Source organism: Xiphophorus hellerii, chromosome 23 (assembly GCF_003331165.1).
Source record: "Xiphophorus hellerii strain 12219 chromosome 23, Xiphophorus_hellerii-4.1, whole genome shotgun sequence".
NCBI lineage: Eukaryota > Metazoa > Chordata > Actinopteri > Cyprinodontiformes > Poeciliidae > Xiphophorus > Xiphophorus hellerii.
The window spans coordinates 30,153,724-30,164,280 of record NC_045694.1 but is presented as its reverse complement, the minus strand read 5'-3'; the positions used below and the strand labels follow the sequence as shown (position 1 = coordinate 30,164,280).

Below are 10,557 nucleotides of genomic sequence, written 5' to 3'. Positions count from 1 at the left end.
GTATTCTCTGAATCTAAGTTATGATTTTATTGTGTTTAATAAATACATTTGAACAGTAGTGTTTGTTTTTGAACAATTGACAGCTTAAGACAAGACATTTATTGCAAGGTGATGTATGGTGAAAGGAAGTGCATTCCTGTTTAACTGTGTTCCAGGGTGCAGCTGTCAGTCTGTTTTCAGTCACATCCAGAGCAGCAGCAGTATTTCCTTGAGGAACCAGGTCGAAACACGATGCAAATGGATCAGATTCAGAGGAAAGCACTCAGTATGGCTTGTGCTGACAGGCCACAGAAAGGCTTGATTAGGTTCTTCATGTGAACAGAAAGTCCTGATAGACGGCGACGGAGTGAAGCGTGAGGCGATCATCAGCAGAACCACAGGACCAGCTGTGGTCACACAGCAGCTTAAGGCAAACAAGATGCAGGTTGGTGCTGTCACTGTATGAATATACAAGCTTATTTCATATTCAGGAAAACACTTCTACACATTAAGACGCCTGAGGTACACGATGGAGCGCAAGCCTGCACAAAGTGTGTGACTCCTGGTGCGTTCTGGATCCCTGAATGCATTATGTGTCAAAAGGCTCCAGATCTACGATGAAATAATTGAAAATAATGAAGAGCTTCATTGTCCCATTCAATACAGGTTTTGGTCCACTTCAGCTGATGAGTTAAAGGGATAGCTCATATTTTAGAGTTGTGTTACAGAGTAAAGTACTACCTGCAATATACAGACATTTAAATAAGAACAGCAAAATCAAAGGAGGGTGATTAGCATTGCTTGCTAACAGCTGATTGTGTCATCTAGGACATAATACATTAAATAATAAATTATATTATTTATATCAGTTATATCAGTCTCAAGTCATTACCACCATGAGGCTGAATGATGCAGCTGGCATCAGCATCCACAGCGACTCTGAAGATACTTGGTGATATGAGGTACGAAAACATTTCATTCCCTGAATAAAGTCTTTTTGTATAGAAGTGAATAAGAATTCAAATCTGAATTATCCCTTTAGGTCAGCAGCTAAAGCAGCACCGCATTCCTTCCTGTTTATCATTTTGTTCAGAGACGTTACAAAAGCAGGTGTGAACATTTCACTCACATTCCACTAACACCGACATCCCAGTGTCAGTGGGCCGGTTTCCAGTAACAACACACACCATAGAATAAAAAAAAGTTACAGTTTCAAAGTTTTCATTACTGTTCCAAGAAAGACTAATTTGGCTGTTTGGAAATATTTCAAGTAGCAACAAAGTAAGAGTCATGGTGTGAAATCTAAAGGGCCACAACTCATTACTCTTATTAAGTAGGAATGCACAATATATCAGCACTAACATTGGGATTGGCTGATATTAGTCATGTTTTAACATATCTCTATCGGTCCGATAAATGATCAATATCCTCCTAAATGAAACTGCTGAATCTTCATTTCTTATCACACTGAGAGGCTCATACTGACCCAACTATGGGCCAACTATGGAGGAGCTCAGAACCAATCCAGGAATTCACATCGCTGCAGTCCAGGCTCCAGCTAATCTCTGTTTTTTTTTAATCTACCATCATCCCAGCTCGTTTCTAATGAAGCTCACTGTTCTCCTAAAAAACAACACCAACATAAAGCCACTGAACGGTAAAATCAATGCAAAAACAAAAACAGCTGAATGTCCAGTTGATAATTCGTTTGATTAAACAATCACCTTGGATACCAAACCACCATATATAAAGATTAATCAGCTTCTGTGCTCAGTGTCTTCCATTTCACTCACGTTTCACTCAGATGTCCTGACATAACTGGAAAATCCAAAGAACAGAGGTGAGCCCTGAAGGCATCGAACCGTGCTGCCAACCAGAGTGGACCTGCCTGGACCAGTCCTCCTCCTCCTCCTCCTCCTGAGTCTCTTCTCTGCTCACTAAGGTGGAGATGGTTCTGTTACAATCACTTCTGGTCTCTAACAACCAAATAAAGCACCTTTGATTGGAATTTACTGCTAAAATATGGGAGTTTTTATGGGAAAATTAGATCCTCCACTACCTCAGCCCTGCATGCTTTAGGTGTCACCTTGCTTCCAAACAGCTGAATTAAAAGAATGGGTGACTAACAGGCTCCTGCAGCAGTGAGGGTCTGCAGAGGAGGTCATGAATGCATCAGGAGTGCATGGAGCAGGTTTATGAACCACTGTACTAATGGGTTGGACAGGATATTTGGCAATGAAACAGATCATATCTGGACAACATGATCTGACCAGGAAACAGCTGAGTGAAGTGATGGCATAAAGGAAATCATGTAAACAAGCAGTATGGTTCATCTACAACGTGTACAAGGGCCATCGTAGACAGAGAAAAACAGGAGTAAATTTCCATCATTTTCTAGAACAAAAACATGGATATTTCTGAGTTTTATAAGTCGAAAATTTGCATCTTTTAATTAAAAAAATTCTCAGATTTTTGTAGCAAACTTTTGACTTTTCAAACTGAGAAGCTTCCATGTTTCTTCTAGCAAATTTCTGAGTAATTGCAACATTAGAATTTTTTTCTAGCAAATTTTCAACTTTCCAACCTCAGAAAATTTCCTTATTTTCTTCTAGAAAATTTCTGAGATTAATCTCAAAATGTCTGAGTTTTTGTATGTACTCTTCCTTTCTTTTTCTATCTACATTGGCCCTAACACACTGTGGTATTCATCAGTGCTCTGTAGTTTTCCTCTCCTTGCTCCAGGTCTGGAGCAAGACCTGGAGGAGCAGGTCCTTCAGGACCTGCTCCTTTTTGAGTCCTCAAACTAGCCAGTTTGAGGACTCAAACTGGCTAGTTTGAGTCCACTAGCCAGTGGAGTTTGAGTCCTCAGCAGCTGCTGCAGCTCCACCCTCTGCCTCCGCCCCCGTCGCCGCCGTCATTCCTCCCTCCGCTCAGGGTGACGGTGCCTCCCGACCCCTCGGCCGGCTGGCTCAGCACTAGAGGCTTCTGGGACTTGAGCTTGTGGGCCACAGTCATAAAGATGGCCTCGACGTGGTCGCTGTCGCGGTAGCTCCCGTCTCCCAGGCCGTTGGGGCTCTTGGCGGACGTCTCGAACAGCGGCATGGAGTGAGCGTCCGCAAACTGCTGCGCTACGTCTGTGCCCACCTGGACCGAGTCCTGCAGGTCGCACTTGTTCCCTACCAGGATCCTGGGCACCTCGGTTCCCAGGGCGTGCTGCTTGCACTCCTCGATCCAGGCGGGGAGGCTGCGGAAGCTGGCGGCGTTGGTCACGTCGTAGACGAACACCACGGCGTGCACGTTGCGGTAGTAATGCTGCACCATGGACTTCCTGAAGCGCTCCTGGCCGGCAGTGTCCCACAGCTGGATCTGGGGGGACAGAGCGGCCTCGTTATTTAGCTAACACGAACTAAACCAGACTCTAGTAGCTCTGCTGCTTCCTCCACAGGACTGGGAGTGATGGATCATAACAAGCAGCACAGAAGAGGCAACATTCAAGAAACCTCTGTTTCTTCCAACTAACTGAACATCTTATTCATTCATTATCAATTATTAGCATTACTATTATTTATACTTATGGCACAGCGAAACATCACAGGTGGATAACTGTAGTTAGTACTAATTGAACATGTTATTTATTATCTATTTATTATCAATTATTAGCATTACTACTATCATTAAGACTCGTGGCACAGTGAAATACTGTTATTGTTAGTCCACTACTGACCATGTTTACTGCACTGGATGACCTTAGATGACCCTGATGAAAACCAATGCTGTCCTGTAAATCATTACAACCAAACAGTTCAACACAGCCTCCATCAGGCCATCAGATCGAGGCCTTTAACTACACCAGAGCAGCAGAGCTTGTCCACATTCAATCAGTCAAATCACATCAGCCTGTATCCCACCAGCCAACGCTGCAAAGCCCCATGGGTAAGATAGTTTTCGGTCTTTTGCTGTATGATGTTTTAATGTTTGCTGAACAGGTCCATGTCGAAAATGAGAATTTGCTCTCAATCAACTGACCTGCTTATAAAAAGGTTCAAAAATAAATAAAAAGCAAACGAGATGGATTAGCAGAGTTTCCCCAACAGCTGATGGTGTCATCCAGGTCATGTTACTGTCTAATATCATCTGCTGCCTGGATGTGGAGCTGTTGGCATGTCAGGACAGTCATATAGCAACAGTCTTCAGTCAGAGGCTTCTGACTGCAAGACTGACAGCTAGCTAAGATCCCTCCTGCCCACAACATCACCATCCATAATGACTGATTGCGTTATGACGTAATTTAATTTACCTTTAGGATGAATAAAGTATTTTTTTTGTGTGTGTTTTGTGGTTTTAAGGTGAAAACATCAGCTCTTCTGTAAATTGGAGGAATATTCCTTTATATTTGGTTCTATAAGAGACGAAATAAATATTCACAGTTGGAGTAGTTGTTTTTGCAATGAAACCCATTTAACCCATTATAGTTTTAGCTTTTGATATTTGTTATATTAATGAATTTCTCCGGGCTGCAGCACTAGAACAGCTTCTTGCACCGTCATGTTTACCAGACTGACGGTTTCTGTGTCTAAAAGGCCGCAGTGCACACCTTGATTTTCTCTCCGTCAATCTCCACCAGCCTCTCCCTGAAGTCCACCCCGATCGTGGCCTCGGTCTTCTCGGGGAACCTGCCCGCACAGAAGCGGAAGGTGAGACAGGTCTTCCCGACGCCAGAGTCCCCGATGACGATGATTTTGAAGATCCGGGTCCTGGGTGGCGGAAGAGCCGAGCTCGTCAGGGAGCCGGACAATTCAGCCGCGGAGCCGCTCTCTGCCATGTCGAGCCGACCAGTGACCTCACACGCCGGCGGAGGCTCCTTCACTGCCGCTCCCCGGGGAAAGGAAGAAAGGCGGACGCTAAAGAGCTTTCTCGAAGACGGCTGCCTCTCACATTTACTTCCAGACTCGGACGGTGTGTAAATATCAGCTGGTAGTTATCTATGAACGGATACTGTAAATGTAAACATTGTGTCTCCACCTCCGAACTAAAACACCCCTGAACCTCCACTGCCCAGCTGTGAAGCCACGTACTGCACTCGAAGGGATTTTCTTCTCGCGAGATAACATTTATGAGACGTTCATAGTCGCGTAAAAATTGTTGGAAACTTAAGCTCCATACATAATCGCCCTCCTTTTTTGTTAGAAGGCATTAGCGCATGTGGTGTTCGGGTCAAATCTGACCCGCTGACCACTGAAGGTGTAAAGTGTACCATTGGTTTTATTATAAAGTTCTTCTTCTTCTTTTTTTTTTATTTGAATAAAACATAATCATATATTATAAAGGTCGCTTAAAAGCGAGATTTGTACCGACATTATTGACAATAAATAAACGTGTTGGTAGCATTCAAACACATTAAAGGGGTTACAGTTCTTAAGTTTTACAACTTTGCTTTTTAAAATTTCTTGTCATGAATAGGATCTTCTGACAATGTACAACTATGTGGCCGTTACAGCGTCTTGTATTTTTATAGTTCGCTAAATGATTTAAAAAGAAAAACATTTGGCAAATAAGTAGTGCATGGTCCAGCTAAAAGGTGTTTGATGAATTTACTAAGTATCCCGTTTCAATCAAGGGGAGGGCTAAGAAGATGAAGACACCAGGTGAGTAAAATGACGGTGCATGGAAACTAATCAGCAGCAGCTGCTCTGTTGCTCCATCCTCTACGCTGGACAGAGTTCTGTGGAGAAAAGAAAGAGTGCATCTAGTCAAGATGAAGAGTTTTAATGCTCAGCTAATGTCAACATCATGAAAACATTGAATTTTTTTCTTAAAACGTGGAAGTAAAAATGCATTAGGTTGACAAAGGGAGGTAGTGCAGTATTTCCAAAATGTTTCAGTTGAACAAACAGTTGCATAAAAACACAAAATGCATATTTTAAATATGCAATAATATGTAAAATATTATTGCATTTTGTCCAGGGATAAATTTATCCTTTCTTAAATGCTCTTAACAATATTACACCAAATACAACAACATCACACACCTTTCCAAAAGGTTCCCTTTTTTTCTTGTCAGTCCACAGAATAGTTTCCCAGAAGTCTTGGCTTTTGGTATTTGCTGGTCACTAAGATTTGTCCTAAATTTTTCAGCAGTGTTTTTAGCATTGGAACCCTAACACCGAGGTCACTTTTGCTCACTCTTTCTTTTTTACCTTGAACCTTGAAGGTGAGGCCTTCAGTGCTTTAAATGTTCTGGGTTCTTTTGTGAACTCCTGGATCAGTCATCAATGTACACTTGAAATCATTTCTGCGGGATGGACATGAGCAGGCTGAGTGCTGCTTTATGTTCGCTCCACTCGTGAATAGTGGGTTTCCTTCTGGTGTCCCAAAACTGAAATCTGAACCTGTCATCAGTCTGGTAGATGTCAATTACTCTGCTTTTCTTCTGCTCTTGGGTTTTTAGCTCCACTTTAAAATAATTTCTCTTTCTTCATGTTGTCAGACAGGTTCTATGTAAATGATTTATTGATTTTACAGTTCTGACAGTAATTGGGTCCCAGTACACCCAGTGAGACTGTGAGCCATGTAAATGTGATTATTTACATAGTGGATTCGTGATGTAACAAGGAAGACAATTACATTTTTAAAATTCACAAGTTGTTGTTTTGTTGTTTTTTTTAACCCCTAATAAATCAAATTAGCATTCGAAAACTGCATTTTGTGTTCAATCAGGTTAACCTTGTCTGATATTTATGTCTGGCAAAAAAAAAAAGAAGCAAAAACAGAAACGTGGCTTGTTCTTTTTAACCTGATGGCGTCGTGTTATTTCATATCCCGGGTTGACATGCCAGACTCTCACCTTTGCTGGTGTCGTACTGAAACTTTGATGGCAGAGGAAACTGGAGGCATTCAGCTTGTTTCCTGAAGACGTTCAAATCAGAGGCTGCCACCGTTGTATTCCTGCCTGCAGAGGTCAGCAATAATGAACAAGATAACCACAGTGACTGGACAACAGCCCCCCGCTGCAGGGCGTCACCCCGCTCACCGTGGGTCATACATACCAAACAGGTAGAACATCTGGAAATGGTTTTCGTTGTTGTAGGTGTGCATGAGCAGGCAGTCAGAGCAGGTGTGCAGGAACCTGTGATAGGATGCAGCAGCTGAGACTGCACAGCAAAAACACACAGTGTCAGTTAGATTTCTCTACATTGAGAACGTGTTAATATTTTACACAGTTTTTACTTGTAGTAATGTCTTGTGACATTTACACTAACAGTATCATCAAAAATTATTATTCATACACCTTGAACTTTTCCATATTTCACATTAAGACAACAAAGATTTTGTGTAAAAGAGCATCTCATTACTAGAGACGCACCGATCCCATATTAATCTGTACACGTCTCGATATGGACAAAAATTCCTAGATTGGGTATTGGTGAATTATTCAGTCTAATTCTATGCTTTGTGCTCTGTAAATATTGCACATTGTGGTTATAATTTCTCTTTTCACTTTCTGAACCATTAGAAAGAAAGTTTGTCAAAGTTAATTTACATGTGTGACCACTGTCTGCTGTTTTTGTCAGTTTCAGATTCTTTATTATTTATCTTCCATTACCTGTTCTACTCCTAATTGCAGTGACTGAACAAATTCAAGTTGTTTTTACATGTTTGACCAAACTTGTGAAGCTATTGGTGGATTTAAATGCGCTGTACTGGTGCAGAGTTAGAAAATGCATTTGTAGTTCAGTACATTTATGTCTGTGTTTAAAAAAGCAAATTATTTTAAGTCAAATTAGCTGTTTTTCTGTATCAGATCAGTATTGACCGATACTAAACCTCTGATATCTGTATTGAAGTGAAAACAGTAGATCAATGCATCCCTATCATGTGATTTTACAAGTTTGTAATATTAAAAATTCGGAAAATGCATCTTTATTTCCAGTTCTCCTTCCTGAGATGCGAATGAAAGAAGGTTCTTTGATCAGATTAGATCAAATTGGTCCTTTTCACAAACAAATACATATATACAGTATGTGTGTGATGTATCATCAGGGACTGGGAAGCTGATCAGAGTTGGTAGGGAGATGGAAGACAAATCCAGGACAAGCCTGGAAGAAAACTCTTTAGAGACTAAGGCAGAGATTCACAGCTACACTGAGCCTGCAGCAAGTGATTTGATGGGTAACTTGGATCAAACTATATTCCAGAACGGCCCACTCAAAGTCCAGACACTGATCTGTGGGATCTCCATCCACTCTGACTGAACTTGAACTGTGTTGCTCGTCTCGATCAAGCAACACAAGACAAGCAATAATAAAATCCTAATTAAATACATTGAAGTTTCTGGCTGTAACATTACAAAAAGTAAACAATAAATAAATAAATAAATGGCTATTAATAGGGTCAGAGTTTCTTGAAAGTGTTCTGCCATGTCAAAGCTTACTGTGAAACTCCAAGTCTTTGCCTCTGACGAGGGTAACATTCACTGCGCTTCGGAGACATTGTCCATTCCTAAAGTAAGGAAAAATAAATAAATTAGTTATACTTGTGGGAAAATGTGTCATGGTTGACCACAAAGTGAATCGTATGCAACAGAAAACTGCATAAGAAGCTCTAGAATAAATGTTTTTGTACAATAAGAAGAATTACTGGATGTGTGTTAAAGGCTGCTTCCTAAACACGCCTATTGATTGTGTAATCCAGGCTTATTTAGGAACCAATAAAGGAGAGTTTTCTACCTTTAGTGTTTTCCAGTTGACCCTGCATGTGACTGAAGTAAGTTGTCTAATTTGCTGCCTAAACAAGACATGCAGTGACAGAAAACAATGTTTCCTTACATTGGTTTAGGCTGCTGCTGTGCTGCCAGGCGGTTTGCCTGGTTTAACATCAGGGTCTGGTTGTCTGCTGTTCTGTTCAGCACCATCCACATGCTTTCAATGTGGTCCAGCACAGGGCCAAAGAAGTCATTTTTAACTGTCCCCTCAATGAAGATCCAACGGCCCAGGATCTGATCAAAGCAAATAATCACAGCTGCTCTGTTATTTTACACCTAGTGCAGGAAGACAAAGGTCTGGTGGATTCTAATCTGTACCTGGTCAATCTGTTCAGCTGTCAGAGTTCTGGTCATCTGGCTGCATTCGTCTTCTGCTGGTGCTGCGGCGCTGAAGGACAGCAGGGAAACAAGGACGATGGCCAAATGTGTCACAGTCATGGTGGACAGCAGCAAGTCAGCGCTTTGCTCTGGAGCAGCTGGAACTCCTGACATTTATAGGCAGCACACACACTGTCCATTGTTTGCTGTGTTGTTTGATACGAGGTTCACTCCAGAACTGAGCAATTCTGGAAAAATATGTTGGTCAATCTTTATGGGGCAAGTAACATTTCTGCTAACAGGTTTTCTTATCAGGGTCAGTGTTTGAACAGCAAAGGCTGCTTTGAATGAGTTTCAATAATTTTTTTTCTTGTCCTTTTAACCCCGGACTATTCAAATAGTCCTTGTTTTGATTTTTAAAATGAAGTTAAACATAATGACATATTTTTGTTGCTCACTCAGGGGCAGAGAGTGTCAATTTATTATTGCTAATATTGTTATTATTGTTATCAGTTTTTAGCAGCATTTTATTGTGATCAGTAATCTAATTAAGGACTTGTGTATTTTTTCCTTTGTTATATAATGCTTTATTATTATTATTATTATTATTATTATTATTATTATTATTATTGTTGTTGTTGTTATTATTATTATTATTATATTTCTTCCTTTACCACATCAACCAAACACACTCTGTTACTCATATGGACTGCAATGGACCCTTTTCTTTTGTCGCACATTTTGTTTGGTTTCTGTGTATGTAACACCTATATTTGATTTGTTTATATCACAAAAATGAAAAAAAAAAAAACCCAACATAATGACACATTAGCTTTGGGGCTAAGAATGACAAGTTTTGCATTAGTGTATCACATATAATCCCAACGCTTAAATCTATGTTTCTGGTTCGGACAAAATGCAAAGAAACGAAAAAAAAACTTTCAAGGGTAATGAACACAAAGCTTTGATACTTAGATCAGTGTGTTTACCTCTTGGTTTATTATTATTTGTGCATGTAATAATCTTTAGCTTGGCATTTGTGTTTACTGTTTAAACTGTTAGTTTCAGGTATAATTCATTTCTTCATCTATATCACTCCTATGTGTTCCAGCATGTGGAATATATAGGGAATAACAATAAAAAAAACAGCCACATGAAATCGTAATAGTGTGTATTGGCGCTGGAATGGATGGATTATGACACAACATATAAATTCATTCAGCATCACTGATGTAACGCACGTGAAACCTTCGCGTATTTGTTACATCATGACCTTCACATGCCCCACTACCTGTGTCTGTCCCATTCCGGCCATACTCACAAAAAACAGAAAAGGACAAAAATAACAAACTGTATGCTCTCGATAATTGTTTCACAATTGTTGTTCAGTTTATACCGTCTGGTATATATATGCATAGTATTCACGAGCGGCCGTAGAATATTTTATCATTCAATACAATTTTTCAGGCAGTATCTATACAGCCTAATTCGGGGTCCTT

At 40.5% G+C, this 10,557-nt stretch overlaps 2 protein-coding genes across 2 annotated transcripts; both read right to left on the bottom strand.

Moving 5' to 3' along the window:
• Positions 1-12: 12 nt before the first annotated feature.
• On the bottom strand, positions 13-5,260 carry rab33ba (RAB33B, member RAS oncogene family a). The gene is made up of 2 exons (XM_032555480.1): positions 4,574-5,260; positions 13-3,345 (listed from the first exon to the last, which is right to left on the bottom strand). The coding sequence occupies exons 1-2, from the start codon at positions 4,799-4,801 to the stop codon at positions 2,845-2,847; spliced, it is 729 nt and encodes a 242-aa protein (XP_032411371.1). The 5' UTR covers positions 4,802-5,260; the 3' UTR covers positions 13-2,844.
• Positions 5,261-5,515: 255 nt separating this feature from the next.
• On the bottom strand, positions 5,516-9,489 carry LOC116714750 (saxitoxin and tetrodotoxin-binding protein 1-like). Its single transcript, XM_032555481.1, has 6 exons — positions 9,059-9,489; positions 8,805-8,974; positions 8,411-8,478; positions 7,026-7,130; positions 6,824-6,928; positions 5,516-5,701 (listed from the first exon to the last, which is right to left on the bottom strand). Exons 1-6 carry the CDS (start codon positions 9,230-9,232, stop codon positions 5,685-5,687), a joined length of 639 nt encoding a protein of 212 aa, XP_032411372.1. The 5' UTR covers positions 9,233-9,489; the 3' UTR covers positions 5,516-5,684.
• Positions 9,490-10,557: the final 1,068 nt, after the last annotated feature.

Excerpts from the sequence above, each read along its gene's own strand:
- LOC116714750 (XM_032555481.1), bottom strand. The coding sequence starts at position 9,232 with ATGTCAGGAGTTCCAGCTGCTCCAGAGCAAAGCGCTGACTTGCTGCTG. Across the intron at positions 8,479-8,804 it reads CAGCAGCAGCCTAAACCAAT|GAATGGACAATGTCTCCGAA; the intron begins GTAAGGAAACAT and ends TCCTTACTTTAG. Across the intron at positions 7,131-8,410 it reads CAAAGACTTGGAGTTTCACA|TCTCAGCTGCTGCATCCTAT; the intron begins GTAAGCTTTGAC and ends TTTGCTGTGCAG.
- rab33ba (XM_032555480.1), bottom strand. The coding sequence starts at position 4,801 with ATGGCAGAGAGCGGCTCCGCGGCTGAATTGTCCGGCTCCCTGACGAGC. Across the intron at positions 3,346-4,573 it reads TTGACGGAGAGAAAATCAAG|ATCCAGCTGTGGGACACTGC; the intron begins GTGTGCACTGCG and ends CTGTCCCCCCAG.